At 42.2% G+C, this 23,090-nt stretch overlaps 1 protein-coding gene across 1 annotated transcript in view; it reads left to right on the top strand.

The window, feature by feature from the left end:
* LOC140738125 (uncharacterized) overlaps positions 1–23,090 on the top strand; it is a 112,100-nt gene that overhangs the window by 36,324 nt on the left and 52,686 nt on the right. The window contains exon 6 of the mRNA XM_073065275.1: positions 12,140–12,220. Within this exon, the coding sequence (XP_072921376.1) occupies positions 12,140–12,220 (81 nt within the window). The remainder of the gene's footprint in view (positions 1–12,139; positions 12,221–23,090) is intronic.

Here is a 23,090-nt window from a genome sequence, read left to right on the forward strand (position 1 = left end):
TATGGACAGGAAAGGAGTGGAGGGTTATGGGCTGAGTGCGGGTAGGTGGGACTAGGTGAGATTAAGAGTTCGGCATGGACTAGGAGGGCCGGAATGGCCTGTTTCCGTGCTGTGATTGTTATATGGTTTATATTATATGGTTATATGGAGGCATAAAGTGCCAGAGAACTAAAAGTTCACGGTGATCCTTATCAACTGATTATGTACTCTGGTTCATGCAAAAGGGTGATCCCTATATGGAGGGAAGAAAAGAAGTTAAGTAGCACGTGTTGCACCTCCAGGAATTGTCTATGAGAAGGGGGTTCATGTTGGTGGAATCTGGAGAAATGGTCTCTTTGGAAAATGAAAGAGGAATGGTCAATGTGTTTAGTGGTGGCAGTTAATTAAAGGTAGATGATTATAGAATGTGGTGCGATAGAAAGCGAGGACAATGAGAAGTCTATCCTCAGTGGGGTATAGGAAAAGGTTGAAAACATATAGGTTATGATGCCTGTTAATAGTTTTGGAGGAACCATAGTTAGAGAAAAGAAGCAAGTTTAGGCATCACTAAGGAGACTAACAAACTGGCAGTGTGCCGTGGAGTCTCGGCAGGGAGGAGTGAGATCAAGGTAAATATAGAATTTTATGGGCTTTTACAGTTCTACTGTTCTCACCTTCCACCCCACCACTTTTACAGATGATCCTATGTAATCTCCATTGCCTTTGAAATTTATATCTGCTAATAAAGTGAGGGCCTTAGAAACCTACATGTGAAATTGCATCAGCTCTCCAAGGTTCACGAGAATGTTTGTGAGAATGACATGGTTAACATAAGAGGAGCATCTGATGGCTCTGGACCTGAATTTGTTGGACTTTTAGAAGAATGAGGGGGTTGTATTCAATTTGAAATAGATCATTTGAATTTCAATAGCTCATTGAAACCCAATGGATATTGAAAAGCCTAGATAGAGTGGATATGGAGAGGATGTTTTCTAGAGTGGAGGAGTTTAGGACCAGAAGGAACCGCCTTAGAATAAAGAACAGAGATGAGGAGAAATCTCTTTAGCCACAGCTTATATGAAGAATAAGAAGATGAGCTGTGTGAGAATAGGACCAGTCAGATGTGATAGTGGAAACATGTGCATGGAGTCGGAGGAGGTAACAGAGGAACTTAATGAATACTTTGCTTCAGTATTCACCAGGGCAAAAGACCTTGGAAATTGTGGGGATTACTTACAGTGGACTGAAATGCTTGAGCATATAAACATTAAGAAAGACGATGTGCTGGAGCTTTTGGTAAGCATTAAGTTACATAAGTCACTGGGACCGGATAAGATGTGCCCCAGCCTACTGTGGGAGGCGAAGGAGGAGATTGCTGAGTCTCAGGATGATCTTTGCATCATCTAGGGATGGGAAAGTACTGGAGGATTGGTGGGTTGCAAATGTTCCCTTGTCCAAGAAAGGGAGTATAGATAACACAGGAAATTATAGACCAATGAGTCTGACTTCAGTGGTGGGCAAGTTGTTGGAGAAGATCCTGAGAGGCAGGATTTATGAGCTTTTGGAGATAGTCAGCATGGCTTTGTTGAGGGCAGGCCGTACCTTACACTCCTGATTGAATTCTCTGAGGATGTAACAAAACACATCCTCATGTTTGTAGATGGTTTGTATTCTGCATAGAGGTTGGTGACCAGTGGTGTTCTGCAGGGACCTGTTCTGGGCCCCCTCCTCTTTATGATTTTTATAAATGACCTGCATGAGAAATTGGAAGGATGGGTTAGTAAATTTGCTGATGACACAAAGGTTGGGGGTGTTGTGGATAGTCTGGAGGGTTGTCAGAGGTTACAGTAGGACATCGATAGGATCCAGAACTGGGCAGAGAAATGTCAGATGGACTTCAACCCAGATAAGTGTGAAGTGGTTCATTTTGGTAGGTCAAATTTGAAGACAATATAATATAAATGGTAAGACTCTTGGCAGTGTGGTGGATCTGAGGATAAGATGTGAAAGAATAGGACCTATCAAATGTGACAGTGGGAAAGTGTGTATGGAACCAGAGGAGATAGCAGGGGTACTTAATGAATACTTTCCTTCAGTATTCACTATGGAAAACGATCTTAGTGATTGTAATGATGACTTGCAGCAGACTGAAAAGCTTGAGCATGTAGATATTAAGAAAGAGGATGTGCTGGAGCTTTTGGAAAGTATCAAGTTGGATAAGTCACCGGGACCGGACGAAATGTACCTCAGGCTACTTGTATGATAGCAGAATATAGTATTAATGGTAAGACTCTTGGCAGTGTGGAGCATCAAAGAGATCAATAGACAATAGGTGCAGGAGGAGGCCATTCGGCCCTTAGAGCCAGCACCGCCATTCACTGTGATCATGGCTGATCATCCACAATCAGTACCCCATTCCTGCCTTCTCCCCATATCCCCTGACTCTGCTGTCTTTAAGAGCTCTATCTAACTCTTTCTTGAAAGCATCCAGAGATTTGGCCTCCACTGCCTTCTGAGGCAGAACATTCCACAGATCCACAAGTCTCTGGGTGAAAAAGTTTTTCCTCAACCCCGTTCTGTTCTTAAACTGTGGCGTCAGGTTTTGGACTCCCCCAACACCGGGAGCATGTTTCCTGCCTCTAGCGTGTCCAATCCCTTAATAATCTTATATGTTTCAATCAGATCCCCTCTCGTCCTTCTAAATTCCAGTGTATACAAGCCCAGTCGCTCCAATCTTTCAACATATGACAGTCCCGCCATCCTAGGAATTAACCTCGTGAACCTATGCTGCACTCCCTCAATAGCAAGAATGTCCTTTCTCAAATTTGGAGACCAAAACTGCACACAATACTCAAGGTGTGGTCTCACCAGGGCCCTGTACAACTGTAGAAGGACCTCTTTGCTCCTATACTCAACTCCCCTTGTTATGAAGGCCAAATGCCATTAGTTTTCTTCACTGCCTGCTGTAGCTGCATGCTTACTTGCAGTGACTGATGAACAAGGATACCTAGATCTCGTTGTACTTCCCCTTTTCCTAACTTAGAGAGGAGATTAATGCAATAGAAAGGAAGGACATTAGCCTGGAGGATGTGGAATCGATATGGGTAGAGCTGCATAACACTAAGGGGCAGAAACGCTGGTGGGAATTGTGTACATGCCACCTAACAGCAGTAGTGAGGTTGGGGACGGCATTAAACAGGAAATTAGAAATGCGTGCAATAAAGGAACAGTAGTTATAATGGGTGACTTCAATCTACATATAGATTGGGTGAACCAAATTGGTAAGGGTGCTGAGGAAGAGGATTTCTTGGAATGTATGTGGGATGGTTTTCTGAACCAACATGTCGAGGAACCAACTAGAGAGCAGGCCATTCTAGATTGGGTATTGAGCAATGAGGAAGGGTTAGTTAGCAATCTTGTCGTGCGAGGCCCCTTGGGAAAGAGTGGGTATGGTGGAATTCTTCATTAAGATGGAGAGTGACATAGTTAATTCAGAAACAAAGGTTCTGAACTTAAAGAAGGGTAACTTTGAAGGTATGAGATGTGAATTAGCTAAGATAGACTGGCAAATGATACTTAAAGGGTTGACGGTGGCTATGCAATGGCAAGCATTTAAAGATCGCATGGATGAACTACAACAAGTGTTCATCCCAGTTTGGCAAAAGAATAAACCAGGGAAGGTAGTGCACCCGTGGCTGACAAGGGAAATTAGGGATAGTATCAAGTCCAAGGAAGAAACATATAAATTAGCCAGAAAAAGCAACACACCTGAGGACTGGGGGAAATTCAGAGTCCAGCAGAGGAGGACAAAGGCCTTAGTTAGGAAAGGGAAAAAAGATTATGAGAGATAGCTGGCAGGGAACTTAAAAACTGACTGTAAAAACTTTTATAGATATGTGAAAAGAAAAAGATTGGTTAAGACAAATGTAGGTCCCTTACAGTCAGAAACAGGTGAATTGATCATGGGGAACAAGGACATGGCAGACCAATTGAATAACTACTTCAGTTCTGTCTTCACTAAGGAGGACATAAATAATCTTACGGAAATAGTAGGGATTTGAAGGCATTTGATAAGGTCCCACATAGGAGATTGGTGGGTAAAATCAGAGCTCATGGCATTGGGGGGAAGATATTGACATGGATAGAAAACTGGTTGGCAGATAGAAAGCAAAGGGTAACTGTGAATGGGTGTTTCTCTGAATGGCAGGTGGTGACTAGTGGGGTGCCACAGGGCTCGGTATTGGGACCACAGCTGTTTACGATTTACATCAACAATTTAGATGAAGGCATCGAAAATAACATCAGCAAGTTTGCTGATGATACTAAGCTGGGTGGCAGTGTGACGTGATGAGGATGTTAGGAGAATTCAGGGTGACTTGGATAGGCTGAGTGAATGGGCAGATACTTGGTAGATGACGTTTAATGTGAATAAGTGTGAGGTTATCCACTTTGGGAGTAAGAACAGGAAGGCAGATTATTATCTCAATGGTGTAGAGTTAGGTAAGAGAGAAATACAAAGAGATCTAGGAGTCCTTGTTCATCAGTTACTGAAGGTGAATGAGCAAGTGCAGCAGGCAGTGAAGAAGGCTAATGGAATGTTGGGCTTTATTACAAAGGGAATTGAGTACAAGAGCAAGGAAATCCTTTTGCATTTGTACAGAGCCCTGGTGAGACCACACCTGGAGTATTGTGTACAGTTTTGGTCTCCAGGGTTAAGGAAGGACATCCTGGCTGTAGAGAAAGTGCAGCGTAGATTCACGAGGTTAATTCCTGGGATGTCCGGACTGTCTTACGCAGAGAGGTTAGAGAGACTGGGCTTGTACACACTGGAATTGAGATTGAGAGGGGATCTGATTGCAACATATAAGATTATTAAGGGATTAGACAAGATAGAGGCAGGAAATATGTTCCAGATGCTGGGAGAGACCAGTACCAGAGGGCATGGTTTGAGAATAAGGGGTAGGTCATTTAGGACAGAGTTAAGGAAAAACTTCTTCTCCCAGAGAGTTGTGGGGGTCTGGAATGCACTGCCTCAGAAGGCAGTGGAGGCCAATTCTCTGGATGCTTTCAAGAAGGAGCTAGATAGGTATCTTATGGATAGGGGAATCAAGGGATATGGGGACAAGGCAGGAACCGGGTATTGATAGTAGATGATCAGCCATGATCTCAGATTGGCGGTACAGGCTCGAAGGGCCGAATGGTCTACTTCTGCACCTATTGTCTATTGTCTAGGAAATACATGTTAGTAGGGAAGTGGTGTTAGGTAAATTGAAGGGATTAAAGGCAGATAAATCCCCAGGGCCAGATGGTCTGCATCCCAGAGTGCTTAAGAAAGTAGCCCAAGAAATAGTGGATGCATTAGTGATGATTTTTCAAAACTCTTTAGATTCTGGATTAGTTCCTGAGGATTGGAGGGTGACTAATGTAACCCCACTTTTTAAAAAAGGAGGGAGAGAGAAACCAGGGAATTATAGACCGGTTAGCCTGACATCGGTGGTGGGGAAAATGCTAGAGTAGATTATCAAAGATGTGATAACAGCACATTTGGAAAGAGGTGAAATCATCGGACAAAGTTAGCATCGATTTGTGTAACTAGTAGAGTGGATAGGGGAGAACCAGTGGATGTGGTATATTTGGATTTTCAAAAGACATTTGACAAGGTCCCACACAGGAGTTTAGTGTGCAAACTTAAAGCACACGGTATTGGAGGTATGGTATTGATGTGGATAGAGAATTGGTTGGCAAACAGGAAGCAAAGAGTGGGAATAAACGGGACCTTTTCAGATTGGTAGGCAGTGACTAGTGGGGTACCGCAAGGCTCAGTGCTGGGACCCCAGTTGTTTACAATATATATTAATGATTTAGACGAGGGAATGAAATGCAGCATCCCCAAGTTTGCGGATGACATGAAGCTGGGCAGTGATGTTAGCTGTGAGGAGGATGCTAAGAGGATGCAGGGTGACTTGGATAGGTTAAGTGAGTGGGCAAATTCATGGCAGATGCAATTTAATGTGGATAAATGTGAGGTTATCCACTTTGGTTGCAAGAACAGGAAAACAGATTATTATCTGATTGGTGGCCGATTAGGAAAAGGGGAGGTGCAACGAGAGCTGTGTGTCATTGTACACCAGTCATTGAAAGTGGGCATGCAGGTACAGTAGGCAGTGAAAAAGGCAAATGGTATGTTAGCATTCATAGCAAGAGGATTTGAGTACAGTATCAGGGAGGTTCCAAGGCAGTTGTACAAGGCCTTGGTGAGACTGCACCTGGAGTATTGTGTGCAGTTTTGGTCCCCTAATCTGAGGAAAGACATTCTTGCCATAGAGGGAGTACAAAGAAGGTTCACCAGATTGATTCCTGGGATGGCAGGACTTTCATATGAAGAAAGACTGGATCGACTGGGCTTATACTCACTGGAATTTAGAAAACTGAGGGGTGACCTTATTAAAACGTATAAAATTCTAAAGGGATTGGACAGGCTAGATGCAGGAAGATTGTTTCCGATGTTGGGGGAGTCCAGAACGAGGGGTCACAGTTTAAGGATAAAGGGGAAGCTTTTTAGGACCAAGATGAGGAAAAACTTCTTCACAGAGAGTGGTGAATCTGTGGAATTCTCTGCCACAGGAAACAGTTGAGGCCAGTTCGTCGGCTGTATTTAAGAGGAAGTTAGATATGGCCGTTGTGGCTAAAGGGATCGGGGGTATGGAGAGAAAGCAGGTACAAGGGTTCTGAGTTGGATGATCAGCCATGATCATACTGAATGGCGGTGCAGGCTCGAAAGGCCGAATGGCCTACTCCTGCACCTATTTTCTATGTTTCTATGTTGACATCACTCAGATAGTAATCTGCCTTCCTGTTCTTACCACCAAAGTGGATAACCTCACATTTATCCACATTAAACTGCATCTGCCATGCATCTTCCCACTCACCTAGCCTGTCCAAGTCACCCTGCATTCTCATAACATCCTCCTCACATTTCACACTGCCACCCAGCTTTGTATCATCTGCAAATTTGCTAATGTTACTTTTAATCCCTTCATCTAAATCATTAATATATATTGTAAATAGCTGAGGTCCCAGCACCGAGCCTTGCGGTACCCCACTAGTCACTGCCTGCCATTCTGAAAGGTACCCGTTAATCCCTACTCTTTGTTTCCTGTCTGCCAACCAACTTTCTATCCATGTCAGTACCCTACCCCCAATACCATAAGCTGTAATTTTGCCCACTAATCTCCTATGTGGGACCTTATCAAAGGCTATCTGAAAGTCCAGGTACACTACATCCACTGGCTCTCCCTTGTCCATTTTCATAGTTACATCCTCAAAAAATTCCAGAAGGTTAGTCAAGCATGATTTCCCCTTCATAAATCCGTGCTGACTCGGACCGATCCTGTTACTGCTATCTAAATGTGCCACCATTTCATCTTTTATAATTGACTCCAGCATCTTCCCCACCACTGATGTCAGGCTAACTGGTCTATAATCCCCTATTTTCTCTCTCCCTCCTTTCTTAAAAAGTGGGATAACATTAGCTACCCTCCAATCCACAGGTAGTGATCCTGAATCTATAGAACACTGGAAAATGATTACCAATGTGTCCATGATTTCTCGAGCCACCTCCTTAAGAACCCTTGGATACAGACCATCAGGCCCTGGGGATTTATCAGCCTTCAGTCCCATCAGTCTACCCAACACCATTTTCTGCCTAATGTGAATTTCCTTCAGTTCCTCCGTTACCCTAGGCCCTCTGGCCACTATTACATCTTGGGAGATTGTTTGTGTCTTCCCTAGTGAAGGCAGATCCAAAGTACCTGTTCAACTCGTCTGCCATTTCCTTATTCCCCATAATAAATTCACCCGTTTCTGTCTTCAAGGGCCCAACTTTGGTCTTAACTAATTTTTTCCTTTTCACATACCTAAAGAAGCTTTAATATCCTCCTTGGGGTCCGAGCCCAGAGGACGCTTAAAGCTGCTGTGCAGGTTGACTCTGTGATTAAGAAGGCATATGGTGTATTGGCCTTCATCAATCGTGGAATTGAATTTAGGAGCCGAGAGGTAATATTGCAGCTATATGGGAATACTACACTCACTACAGGAAGGATGTGGAAGCCATAGAAATGGTGCAACAAGGATGTTGCCTGGATTGGGGAGCATGCCTTATGAGAACAGGTTGAGTGAACTCAGCCTTTTCTCCTTGGTGCGATGGAGGATGACAGGTGACCTGATAGAGGTGTATAAGATGATGAGAGGCACTGATCGTGTGGATAGTCAGAGGCTTTTTCCCAGGGCTGAAATGGTTGCCACAAGATGACACAGGTTTAAAGTGCTGGGGAGTAAGTACAGAGGCGATGTCAGAAGTAAGTTTTTTACTGAGGTAGGTTTTCTATGTTTCTATCTTGGGGCCTGTGTCAGTAGGACTCTCAAAGTCACTGTGTATGTTGATAGAGTTGTTAAGACGTATGGTGTGTTGGCCTTCATAAACCATGGAATTGTGTTCAAGAGCCATGAGGTAATGTTACAGCAATACAAGACCTTGGTCAGACTCCACTTGGAGTACTGTGCTCAATTCTAGTCACCTCACTACAGGAAGGATGTGGCTACTATAGAGAGAGTGCGGAGGAGATTTACAAGGCTGTTGCCTAGTTTGGAGGGTGTACTTTATGAGAGTAGGTTGAGTGAACTTGGCCTTTTCTCCAAGGAGCAACGGAAGATGAGAGGTGACCTGATAGAGGTGTATAAGAGAGGGGTTATCAGGGGTAAGTTTTTCATGCAGAGAGTGGTGAGTGCATGCAATGCACTACTGACAACAGTGGTGGAGGTGGATACAATAGGGTCTTTTAAGAGACTTCTGGATAGGTACACGGAGCTTAGAAAATTAGAGGGCAGTGTGCTAGGGAAATTCTGGGCAGTCTGTGGAGTAGATTACGTAGTTGGCACATCATTGTGGCCCAAAGGGCCTGTAATGTGTTGTAAATTTCTATGTTGTATGTTCTATGTTCAGATGTCTGTGAAGGCCAAGTCATTGAGTATATTTAAAGCAGAGATTGATAGGTTCTTAATTAGTCAGGGCATTAAAGGTTCTGGGGAGAAGGCCGGAGAATGGGTTTGTGGAGGATAATATATCAGTCATGATGGAATGGTGGAGGAGACTCGATGGGCTGAATGGCCTAATTCTGCTTCTATATTGTATGGTCCCTTACTCAGGCAGGTAGTGAACCTGAATTCACCCTGTCTACACTATGTGGTCAGAATGTCCTCAACAAGGTGCACTTTACCTGCAGACTTCCCACCCAACTGTAGTTCAGTGCTGTATTCCAGTAGATTTGAATTGTGTCTCTGCATTTCCTGCATAACCTCCAGGTGGACCTGCTCTGGCTCCAAGACAGGGAAGCTTATAGTTAACATTGAAAAGCAAATTCTGTTTTGACATGCAGTTAATCATTTCATTCTGATATGCTTCATCCAGACTTCCCAATCCCATACAGGATTATCGACATTCTTGGGCTTTTTCTGGTGATAGCTATGATAATTTATATTCTCGTGCTTTACCTGCATCCTGAAACTAAGCTCCAAAGATCGTTCTTGATAAAGACGAGTAAGTCTAAACAACCATGTTTTGTGATTTTTCTCTCTGATTTCTGTCTTTTGAACATATGGGAATTCTGGCTCTGAAATTTCAGCCAGATCAGAGATAGCTTTTGGACTTGTTGGCACTTGGATAAAATATCTTACAAACTATCTCAAGTTTGAAAAAGACATTGGATTGTTGTCTTCAGATTGTATGGGTCAATTAATAGATGAAAAAGTGCAATAATCTTAAAATCAGGATAACGAGAGTGGCCAACAGATTGTTTGAGAAAGTTTACAAAATTAAGAAATAACGCACAAGTCAGAATAACATGAGGCCAATAGCACTTGTCACTCTTGTTTTTGTTCATGAGGCTGAATTGTGCAGTATGGTAACTATGGTAACTTGCTGCATAAAAGGGTGGGGGTGTGGAGATTCTGCTGAAACACCAAGACTATAAATACATTTTGCAAACACGAGGAAATTGGCAGATGCTGGAAATTCAAACAACACACACAAAATGCTGGTGGAACACAGCAAGCCAGGCAGTATCTATCAGGAGAAGCACTGTCGATGTTTCGGGCCGAGACCCTTTGTCAGGACCATTTTGCTAAGCATTTGTGCAAGTTAACCAGTGTTTAGAGATGAGTTGCAAACAGGACCCTGGATCAGGCATTACCCAAAAACTGAATCGACAGAACTTGAATTTATTCAAGGGTTTGGGGCATCATGAGTAAGGTTACAGCTCATAAATCCCCTCCCACAGCAGCAACAATACTCAGACTTTTTCATTAAGTTTCTCAGATGCAATCAAAACCTTTAAGAGACATTTAGACAGGCTCTTGAATGGGCAAGGCATGCAGGATATAGATTTGATGTAGACAAATGGGATCAGTGCAGGTGGACGGTACGGAAGGTTAGTTAGGAAGGTTCAATCGTTAGGTATTAATATTGAAGTAGTCAAATGGATTCAACAGTGGCTGGATGGGAGATACCAGAGAGTAGTAGTGGATAAAAGCCTCAAAATTGAGGGGTGACCTTTTGGAACACAGGTAAGGAGGATTTTTTTTTAGCCAGAGAGTAGTGAATCTGTGGAATGCTCTGCCATCAATTCCACTGGTGTATTTAGGGCGGAAGTTGATTGTTTTCTGATCAGGCAGGGCATCAAAGGAAATGTGGAGAAGGCAGTTGAGTGGGGTTGAGTGGATTCTGAGATCAGCTATGATGAAATGATGGAGCAGACTCGATGAGCTGAATGGCCTAATTTTGCTCCTATGTCTGATGGTCTTATTTATTCAACAGTGGCCGGATGGGAGATGCCAGAGAGTAGTGGTGGATAACTGTTTGTCAGGTTGGAGGCCAGTAACTAGTGGTGTGCCTCAGGGATCTGTACTGGGTCCAATGTTGTTCATCATATACATTAATGATCTGGATGATGGGGTGGTAAATTGGATCAGTAAGTATGCAGATGATACTAAGGTAGGTGGTGTTGTGGATAATGAAGTAGGTTTTCAAAGCTTGCAGAGAGATTTAAGCCAGTTAGAAGAGTGGCAGACGGAGTTTAATGCTGAGAAGTGTGAGGTGCTACATTTTGGTAGGAATAATCAAAATAGGACATACATGGTAAATGGTAGGGCATTGAGGAATGCAGTAGAACAGAGTGCATAGTTCCTTGAAGGTGGAATCTCATGTGGATAGGGTGGTGAAGAAAGCTTTTGGTATGTTGGCCTTTATAAATCAGAGCATTGAGTATAAGAGTTGGGATGTAATGTTAAAATTATACAAGGCATTGGTGAGGCCAAATTTGCAGTGTTGTGTACAGTTCTGGTCACCGAATTATAGGAAAGATGTCAACAAAATAGAGAGAGTACAGAGAAGATTTACTATTCGTTACCTGGGTTTCAGCACCTAAGTTACAGGGAAAGATTGAACAAGTTAGGTCTTTATTCTTTGGAGTGTAGAAGGTTGAGGGGGGACTTGATAGAGGTATTAAAAATTATGGTGGGGATAGATAGAGTTGACGTGGATAGGCTTTTTCCATTCAGAGTAGGGGAATTCAAACAAGAGGATGTGATTTGAGACTTAGGGGCAAAAGTTTAAGGGTAACGTGAGGGGGAATTTCTTTACTCAGAGAGTGGTTGCTGTGTGGAATGAGTTTCCAGTAGAAATGGTAGAGGCAGATTCGGTATTGTCATTTAAAGCAAAATTGGATAGGTATATGGACAGGAAAGGAATGGAGGGTTATGGGCTGAGTGCGGGTCAGTGGGACTAGGTGAGAGTAAGCATTCGGCACGGACTAGAAGCGCCAAGATGGCCTGTTTCCGTGCTGTAATTGTTATATGGTTATATGACAGAAAAGTTAGTAAAGATGATGATGGGCTGAAGAGCCCTATTCTGTCCACTGCAAGCTTTTCTCCATGTAAATGTATATGGCCTGTTGAAAAGGCCACTATGAATGGTAAAACAAACAGAAATTCCTGACAGTTCCATTACTAAATAATTAGTTAAATTACCAGAGTGGGGGAGCATCTGTGCATGCAAGCGTGATGTGTGTACATTCCTGAATCATGCTTTCACATGTAATCTCTACAGATCATCGTTATTTTTTCCTGGTGTATGGGAGCTTATCAGTGATTATTTCAGCAGCACCAATTTACAGAGGACATAACAACAGTGAGTATTAATGGCGTGAATGGGAACAACACTAGTAATGATAGTATTGCAGAAATCAGGTTTAGTGTTACAACAGTGCAAAAGTGTTGCATCCGTTCTATTTAAAGGTTTCAAAGGTATATTTAATGTCAGAGAAATGTATGCAATATACATGCCAAAATTCTTTTTCTTCACAACTATCCTCAAAAAAACCGAGGAATGCCCCAAAGAATGAATGACAATTAAATGTTAGAAGCCCAAAACCATCCCCAGCACCCCCCATGTGTAAGCAGCAGCAAAGCAACGATACCCCCCACCACTAGGAAAAACAAAACATCAAACACTCAAGTGTGCAGCAAAGCTTTAATAAAAAAACACACTTAGAGTAACCCTAAGACTACTCATTCACCCAGTAATTCGACATACGACAGGCTCTCTCTCTCCCTGATGAGGGAGAAAGAGATGTCTCAGTTTCAGAGTGAGAGGGGAGACATAACAAACAACTCGCTGATTTACGATGTTAAAAGTCTGTTGAGTCCCTTTCTGGATTTCCTGCGGAGGCACCGACCTCAAGTCCGCGGGCCTCCAGAGCCACAAAATCCTAGAACCCTGAAGGCGTGCTAGTCTTCTAGACCACATCCTTATGTCAAATAGAAGCCAGGCGTGAGACCCTGAGAGCGGGTCCCATTCCCGCAGAGTCCTACATGTAACTCCAGGTCAGGGTCTTCAAAAGAACTCTGAAAGGGGAAAATAGAATTATTAAAGATAAGCAAAGATGCAAGCAAAGGAGTCACTGTTAGGTGCCATGATCTCCTAAGCTCCACCCCCAACAAAAGAACATTTCCCTTCACCAATGCATGAGACATCTTCAAGCACTCTCTGGAACAGTAGAGATGAGATCTTCACTCTTCCAGTGTTTCATTGTTTCAGATGTGACAGAATGGGAGGGATTAAAGGAGGCGGGGTAGTGTTACCAGTCAGGAAAAATGGTACTGTTCTCTGTCAGTACAGACTGGAGATGGTTAACTCTCGTCTAGTTTAGCATTATGGGTGGAACTGAGAAGTAAGAAAGGAATGACCACATTAATGGTGCTATATTACAGATCATATTACTTTCTGAGGGATTTAGAGGAACAAATTTGTAGAGAGGTCGCAGATATTGCAAGAAACATAAGGTTGTTTCCACCTTATGTGGAAAGATGGAATCACCTACATAAGGTGATTTTAAGTTTCCACATATTGACTGGGACTCCCATGCTCTCAAAGGACCAGATGGAACAGAGTCAAATGTATTCAGGAAAATTTCAGTAATCAGTATGTTAGAAGTCCCTACAAGTGAGTGTCTGATACTGGATCTGCTCTTTGGGAATGAGACGGGGCAGGTGACAGAATTTGCATCAGGTGACCACAATACCATTACTTTTAAAATAGATTCTAGATTGGAGGAATAACAGTTCTTTGCAACATAATGAAAGGAGGAACATTGTTCAGTTTTGAAATGCTTAAAGAGAAACACTTACGAGAAAAACAAGATTTTTATTGGTATTTACAGATACAACAATATGTTAATAAGACGCTTAAAAATGTAACCAAGGCAAGTACATGCTTGATAGAGCTATTTAGAAAAGCATATAATTCAAATAATGGTAGTAGAATCATTTCAAGTATGTATAAGGGGTTGTCAAATCTTAAAACACATTCGACTTCATACATTAAAACAAAATGGGAGAAGGAAGGAGGGATAATTATATCTGAGGAAGAATGGACAACAATATGGAGATATCAATGGAAGTGTACCAGTTCACAGAAATGGAGGGAGTTTGGATGGAAAAACTTTGATAAGATATTTTATTACACCCTCTTAGAAATCCCATTATGATAGTAACCTCCCTGTTTGCTGGAGAAATTGTGGAAATCAAAAGGCAAATCATTATCATATTTTTTGGGACTGCCCTGTTATCAAAAACTATTGGAGGGGGATACACAATGCCCTACAAGACATCTTTAAATGTGAAATACCCTTAGAGAGTAAGACCATATATTTTGGATATATACCTCAAGAATGGTTGAAAAGAGATAAATATTTAATGAATAAACTGTTGGTGGCTGGTAAAAAGACTCTTACTAGGAAATGGTTATCACAGGAGAGCCCAACTTTAAATACATGGATGGAAATTACAATGGACATTTACAAAATGGAGAAGATAACAGCATCTGTTAATCATAAGCTGGAACAATTTGATTCATACTGGGAAAAATGGTTTAACTACATAATACCTCATAGGCCTGATTTTATTCTCACAAATCAATGAATATGTTGTAAAAAAAAATCACTCCCTACTTGTACATAGTTCTTTCCTTTTGCTTGTTTTTTCTTTCCACTCTTTTCTATAAGTGTATACCTCACATAAATACTTTGTGGAGATTATATGATTATATGATATATATGTACAATGTCTGAAATACATCTTATGGAAATGTTTGTTTGATGAACCTCAATAAAAAAAATAAATTACAAAAAAAAAGAAATGATCTGGCAAGTGTGGATTTGGACATGCTATCTTCTGGCAAAGATGTACTTGGTAAATGGGAGGCATTCAAAAGTGAAATTTAGAGAGTACAAAGCTTGTTTTTGTCTGTCAGAATGAGAGGCAAAGATAACAAGTGTAGGGAACGTTAGTTTTCAAGAGATATTGAGGCCCCAGTTAGAAAAAAAAGGAGATCAGAGCAAGTATAGAACTTTGACCAGCAAAATTATGGAGAAGGATAGGTCTGGACCCAGGGTTGAGATTTTTGATTGGAGAAAGGCTAACTTTGAGGAGATGCGAAAGGATTTAGAAGGAGTGGATTGGGACAATTTGTTTTAAGGGAAGGATGTAATAGAGAAATGGAGGTCATTTAAAGGTAAAATTCTGAGGGTACAGAATCTTTATGTTCCTGTTAGGTTGAAAGGAAAGGTTAAAAGTTTGAGAGAACCATGGTTTTCAAGGGATATTGGAAACTTGGTTTGGCAAAAGAGAGAGATCTACAATAAATACAGGCAGCATGGAGTAGGTGAGGTGCTCGAGGAATATAAAGAATGTAAAAAGAATCTTAAGAAAGAAATTAGAAAAGCTAAAAGAAGATATGAAGTTGCTTTGGCAAGTAAGGTGAAAATAAATCCAAAGGGTTTCTACAGTTATATTAATTGCAAAAGGATAGTGAGGGATAAAATTGGTCCCTTAGAGAATCAGAGTGGACAGCTATGTGTGGAGCCGAAAGAGATGGAGGAGATTTTGAACAGTTTCTTTACTTCAGTATTCACTAAGGAGAAGGATATAGAATTGTGTAAAGTAAAGGAAACAAGTAGGGTAGTTGTGAAAACAATGATGATTAAAGAAGAGGAAGTACTGGCACTTTTAAAGAATAAAAAAGTGGATAAGTCTCTGGGTCCTGACAGGATATTCCCTAGGACCTTAAGGGAAGTTAGTGTAGAAATAGCAGGAGCTCTGACAGAAATATTTAAAATGTCATTAGAAACAGGATAGGTCTACTTCTCATGTTGTTCTATTGTTTAAAAAGGGTTCTAAGAGTAAACCTAGCAATTATAGGCCTGTAAGTTTGATGTCAGTGGTGGGTAAATTAATGGACAGGATTCTTAGAGATGGTGTATATAATTATCTGGATAGATAGGGTCTGATTAGATAGATAGATACTTTATTCATCCCCATGGGGAAATTCAACTTTTTTTCCAATGTCCCATACACTTGTTGTAGCAAAACTACTTACATACAATACTTAACTCAGTAAAAAAAAATATGATATGCATCTAAATCACTATCTCAAAAAGCATTAATAATAGCTTTTAAAAAGTTCTTAAGTCCTGGCGGTAGAATTGTAAAGCCTAATGGCATTGGGGAGTATTGACCTCTTCATCCTGTCTGAGGAGCATTGCATCGATAGTAACCTGTCGCTGAAACTGCTTCTCTGTCTCTGGATGGTGCTATGTAGAGGATGTTCAGAGTTATCCATAATTGACCGTAGCCTACTCAGCGCCCTACGCTCAGCTACCGATGTTAAACTCTCCAGTACTTTGCCCACGACAGAGCCCGCCTTCCTTACCAGCTTATTAAGACGTGAGGCGTCCCTCTTCTTAATGCTTCCTCCCCAACACGCCACCACAAAGAAGAGGGCGCTCTCCACAACTGACCTATAGAACATCTTCAGCATCTCACTACAGACATTGAATGACGCCAACCTTCTTAGGAAGTACAGTCGACTCTGTGCCTTCCTGCACAAGGCATCTGTGTTGGCAGTCCAGTCTAGCTTCTCGTCTAACTGTACTCCCAGATACTTGTAGGTCTTAACCTGCTCCACACATTCTCCATTAATGATCACTGGCTCCATATGAGGCCTAGATCTCCTAAAGTCCACCACCATCTCCTTGGTCTTGGTGATATTGAGACGCAGGTAGTTTGAGTTGCACCATATCACGAAGTCCTGTATCAGTTTCCTATACTCCTCCTCCTGGAGGAGTCAACATGGATTAGGAACAGTCAACATGGATTTGTGCATGGAAGGTCATGTTTAACAAATCTTACTGAATTTTTTGAAGAGGTTACGAGGAAAGTTAACAAGGGTAAAGCAGTGGATGTTGTTTATATGGAATTCAGTAAGGCCTTTGATAAGGTTCCACACGGAAGGTTAGTTAGGAAGGTTCAATCGTTAAGTATTAATAATGAAGTAGTAAAATGGATTCAACAGTGGGTGGATGGGAGATGCCAGAGAGTAGTGGTGGATAACTGTTTGTCAGTGGGCTGAAAGATGGCAGATGGAGTTTAATGCTGATAAGTGTGAGGTGCTACAATTTGATATGACTAATCAAAATAGGACATACATTGAGGAATGTGGTAGAACAGAGTGATCTAGGAATAATGATGCATAGATCCCTGAAGGTGGAATCTCATGTGGATAGGGTGAAGAAAGCTTTTGGTATGCTGGCCTTTATAAACCAGAGCATTGAGTATAGGAGTTGGGATGTAATGTTAAAATTGTACAAGGCATTGGTGAGGCCAAATTTGGAGTATTGTGTACATTTCTGTCACCGAGTTATAGGAAAGATGTCAACAAACTAGAGAGAGTACAGAGGAGATTTACTAGAATGTTACCTGGGTTTCAGCACCTCAGTTACAGAGATTTATCACGCGTGACCTGCCCTTGACAAAGCCATGCTGACTATCCCTAATCAGATTATGTCTCCCCAAATGCTCATAAATCCTGCCTCACAGAATCTTCAACAACTTGCCCATACTGAAGTAAGACTCACTGGTCTGTAATTGCCTGGATTATTGCTATTCCATTTCTTGAACAAGGAAACCATGTTTGTAACCTTCCAATCTTCTGGTACTTCTCCTGTCCCTATTGATGATGCAAAGTTCATCACCAGAGGCTCAGCAATCTCTTCCTTTGCTTCCCACAGTAGCCTGGGGTATATATCGTTTGGTCCTGGCGACTTATCTAACTTAATACCTTTTAAAAGCTACATCACCTTTCTTAATGTCTATACAGACAAGTGTTTCAGTCCATTGTGAATCATCCTCACAATTGCTAAGGTCCCTTGCACTGCTGAATACTGAAGCAAAGTATTCATTAAGCACCTCCGCTACCTCCTCCAGCACCATGCACTTGTTTTCACTAATGCTCCTGTTTGGTCCTATTCTCACACGGCTCATCCTCTCACTCTTCACATACTTGTAGAATGCCTTGGAGTTTTCCTTAATCGTGCCTGCCTAGGCCTTCTCATGGTCCCTTCTAGCTCTCCTAATTTCATTCTTGAGCTCCTTTCTGGCACCCTTGCAATTTCTAGAGTACTAACAGTACCTAGATTCTTGAACATTTTGGAAGTTTTTCTTTTCTTCTTAACTGTTATTTTCTATATCCTTTGTACAGCATGGTTCTTTTACCTTACCATCCTTTCCATTCCTATGTAGAAAACCATGCAAATAATCCCTGAAGATTTGCCACATTTCTGCTATGCATTTCCCTGTGAACATCTGCTCCCAATTTATGTTCCCAAGTTCCTGCCTAATAGCATCATATTTCCCCCTACCCTAATTAACTGTTTTCCCAAATTGTCTGTTCCTATCATTCCCCTGCCCTATGGTAAAGGGGATAGAGTTGTGGTCACTCCCTCCAAAATACTCTCCCATTGACAGTACAGCCTCTCCTCTAGTTATCTTATCTACATGTTGTGTCTGGAAACCTTCCTGAACACACCTAATGAACTTCACCCCAGTCAATATTAGGGAAGTTAAATTACCCATCACAACAACCTTCTTATTATTGAACTGTTCTAGAATCTGCCTCCCTAAATCCTCCTCGATGTCTCTGCTACTATTGGGGTTATATAAAAAAACACCCAGTAAAGTTACTTCCACCTTCCTGTTTCTGACCCCCACCACAATGATCCCTCCATTATATTCTCCTTTCCTGCAGCTATAATACTTTCCCTGATTAGCAATGCCGCTCCCCTATCCTTTACGAAACATCTAAACATTATTTCTGCCTCTCCAAGTCTCTGTAATGGTCACAATATCATAGTTCCATGTATTGATCCATACTTCAAGTTCATCTGCCTTGCTCATGATACACCTTCCATTAAAATGGACACATCTCAAACTATCTGGCTGAGTGGATCTTTGCTCTATGATTTGCTTATCCTTCTTCACATACTCCTTACAAGCAGTCTCTACTTGTGCTCCAACCTTCCTATCCTCTGCCTCTTCACTGGTTCCCATCCCCCTGCAAATCTAGTTTAAACCTGGATATTGGTTCACATGCAGTTCAGGTGCAACCCGTCCCACTTATACAGATCACTCTTCCCCAGAAAAGGTACAGCCTCTCCTTTTGTAGGCTTATCTTCATATTGTGTCAAGAAACCTTCTTGAACACACCTAACAAACTCCACCCCATCTAAATTCCTTGCTCTTGGGACATGCCAATGGATATTTGGGAAATTAAAATCTCCCACCACGACAACCCTGTCATTATTACACCTTTCCAGAATCTGTCTCCCTATCTGCTCCCCGATGTCCCTGTTACTGATCGCAGTAGACTCCGAGTCCGTCGAACCTCCAAGCCTCCGACCATCCCCTCCCGCACAGCTTCTCTGAGCACCATCCTCTGCCGAGCGTATTAAGACGGCCCCGCGAATGGCCATTGGCAACGCGACCCCGAGGACTGGGGGACTGTTCTTCCCAGCAGAGACCCGGACCTCACAGCAGCAGCAGCAACGAAGAAGGTCTTCCTGGAGATTTTCAGATGTTCCTCCATGCTCCCACGTCCGTTTTTCATCTGATTATGATTGCGCACGGCACCCCACTTCACAAATAACAAATAACAGATAATCAGCTCTGGAGTGGCCGCTGCAAGCTGCATCGTGCCGCCATCTTGATAGAGGAGCTCAAACATCAGAGGTGCAGAGGGATTTGTACAAGAAGGTTAATTTACAGTTTAAGTCTGGTAAAGAAGGTAAATATAATGTTACCATTTATTTCTAGTGAAATAGAACATAAAAGCAAGGAGTTAATGCTGAGCCTTTATAAGATACTAGTCAGGCTGCACTTGGAGTATTGTCAAAAGTTTTGGGCTCCATATCTCAGAAAGGATGTGTTGTCATTGGAGGGAGTCCAGAGGAGGTTCACAAGGATGATTCTGGGAATGAAGAGATTTAAACTTTATTAAAACCTGTGTGGATGAGTGTGTGCCCACAAAGACACTGTACATTCCCAAACCAAAAGCCGTGGATGAACCAGGAGGTACGTCATCTGCTGAAGGCTAGATCTGTGACATTCAAGTCTGGTGACCCAGGCCTGTACCAGAAAGCCAGAAATGTATGATTTGCGAAGGGCTATTTCAAGGGCAAAGAGACAATTATGAATGAGGTTGGAGGTGACATCAATGCATAGCAACTCTGGCAGGGTTTGCAAGACATTACTTCCTACAAAGCGAAACCCAGTAGCATGAATGGCAGTGATGCTTCACTACCAGATGAACTCAATGCCTTCTATGGACTCTTTGAAAGGGAGAGCACATCTACAGCTGTGAAGATCCCTGCTGTATCTGATGACCTGTGATATCCGTCTCAGAGGCTGATGTTAGGCTGTCTTTAAAGAGACAGCCTAACCTCACAAGGTAGAAGGTCCTGATGGAGTACCTGGTAAGGCTCTGAAAACCTGTGCCAAACAACTAGCGGGAGTATTCAAGGACATTTTCAACCTCTCACTGCTATGGGCAAAAGTTCCCACTTGCTTCAAAAAATGCAAAAATTATACTAGTGCCTAAGAAGAGTGAGCAGCCTTAATGACTATCGCCTGGTAGCAGTCACATCAACAGTGATGAAATGCTGTGAGAGGTTGGTCATGACTAGACAACTTCTGTCATGGTTCCTTCTGGCACCTGGCTGTCTTACTCGGGAATTGGACCTTTGACACCTTGTTTAGTTCCCAATTTATTCCCAGGTTCTAATAATTACGAACACCTGCATTCCATCAACCAGAGTAGTTTAAGAGTCCTGTAACCACAACTAAAAGGTGCCAGTTCATTGGTCGATTCGTGTATGAGTAATCTCACTCCATGGTGTTTAGGACTATCAGTTCTAAGCCAAGCCTTGTTCCTGAATTATCCACCAAGACCAAGACTCCAGGTAAAACCCCCCCCCCCTGGAACCCTTCCCACGCTCGCTACGACGACAGCGTCTCCCTCCTCGGCCTCCGTGCCCGTGTTCAGCACTTTGGTTCGTTCCACCGCCACGTCCGTGCAACAACTCCTGCCTCAGCAACAACCTGAACCCATTGCATTTTGCCGCTACAGTAGGTCAACGGCAGATGCGATCTCAAATGCTCTTCACACGGCTTTAGACCACCTGGACTACACAAACACCCATGTCAGGATGCTGTTCATTGACTGTAGCTCAGCTTTTAATACCATTATTCCCACAATCCTGATTGAGAAGTTGCAGAACCTGGGCCTCTGTACCTCCCTCTGCTATTGGATCCTTGACTTCCTAACCGGAAGACCACAATCTGTGTGAAATGGTGATAACATATCCTCCTCGCTGATGATCACACACTGGCACACCTCAGCGGTGTGTGCTTAGCCCACTGCTCTACTCTCTATATACACATGACTGTTTGGCTAGGCATAGCTCAAATACCATTTATAAATTTTCTGATGATTCAACCATTGTTGGTAGAATCTCAGGTGGTGATGAGAGAGCGTACAGGAGTGAAATATACCAACTAGTGGAGTGGTGCTGCAGCAACAACCTGGCACTCAATGTCAGTAAGGCAAAAGATGATTGCGGACTTCAGGAAGGGTAAGACGAAGGAACACATACCAATCCTCATAGAGGGATCAGAAGTGGAGAGAGTGAGCAGTTTCAAGTTCCTGGACGTCAAGATCTTTGAGGATCTAACCTGGTCCCAACATATCGATGTACAGAACTCAAGCACTTCAACTATCTTTATAATTCATCAGTTAGTAACTCATCAGGGGTGATTGATAAGTTCATGGCCTAAGGTAGAAGGAGAACTTCAAACTTTCTGCATAATCACTCAAAGAGTTGACCTGCATGTGCCTGTAATGAGAGCTGTATAACTCATCTCCTTCTACCTTAGGCTACGAACTTATCAATCACCCATATGTGGACACTTTCTGGAGGTCCAAGATCCGTATGTTCCACGACCGCTGGACTAAGTGTGTAAATGTAGGAGGGGACTATGCTGAAAAATAAATGTGCTAGGTTTTCTAAAATTGACTCCTTTTACCTTAGGCCATGAACATATCAATCACCCCCTACACTGATTTGAGATTGAACTATTTCACCCTCCATTTGTATGAGAAATTCAATCATACTGTGATCACTCTTTCCAAGAGGATCCCTAACTACAAGATCACTAATTTTACCTGTCTCATTGTACAGGACAAGATCTAAGATAACACCATCTATATCATGAGTATATAGAGAGTAGAGCAGTGGTCTAAGCACACAAGGTTCAGTAACATGCTGTTCAAGAAAGCCATCATGGATGCATTCTATGAAGTCGTTCTCAAGACAGCTTTGACCAACTTGATTCACCCAATCTATATGCAAGTTAAAGGCCCCCATGATAACTGCAATTCCATTCTTACATGCCTCAGTTATTTCTATTTATTGCTGTGCTACTGTAATGTTATTGTTCCATGGCCAATAGACAACTCCCACTGATTTTTTCCCCTTACTATTCCTAATTTCTACCGAGGTGGATTCAATATTATGCTTCTTAGATCTTGTATCCTCTCTCACTATTGTCCTGATCTCATCCTTAATTAAGAGCATTACCACACATCCCTTACCTTCCTGTCTATCCTTCTGTATTACCTGATATCCTTGGATATTTAATTCCTAGTCCTCTCCACCTGCAATGCATCTCTGTAATGGCCATTAAATCATACCTCTTTGTACCGATTTGTGCCACAAGTTCACTGATCTTGTTTGGAATGATATTGGCATTCAGGTAAAGTGCCCTTACATTCAATGTGCTTTTAAAATCTTGTAATCTTTTTCTCTTTTGCACGACTTTTCTTCATTCCGCTCTTACTTTTCTCTTTTTTTATCTTTTGCTTTTACTTTATCCACACCTTTCTCTTTTACTTTATCCACACTTCTCCAATCTGTTGAACCCACCCCCTACCATTTAATTTGAAGCCCTATCCACAGCCCCAGTTATGCAATTTGCTGGGATTCAGGTGGAGCCTGTCCCTTTGGAACAATTCCCTCCTCCTCCAATATTGGTGCGAATTTCCCGTGAATTCAAATCCACTTCTCCCACACCAATCCTTAAACCACACATCTAACTCTCTAATCTTCTTA

This window comes from Hemitrygon akajei, chromosome 2, assembly GCF_048418815.1.
Source record: "Hemitrygon akajei chromosome 2, sHemAka1.3, whole genome shotgun sequence".
NCBI lineage: Eukaryota > Metazoa > Chordata > Chondrichthyes > Myliobatiformes > Dasyatidae > Hemitrygon > Hemitrygon akajei.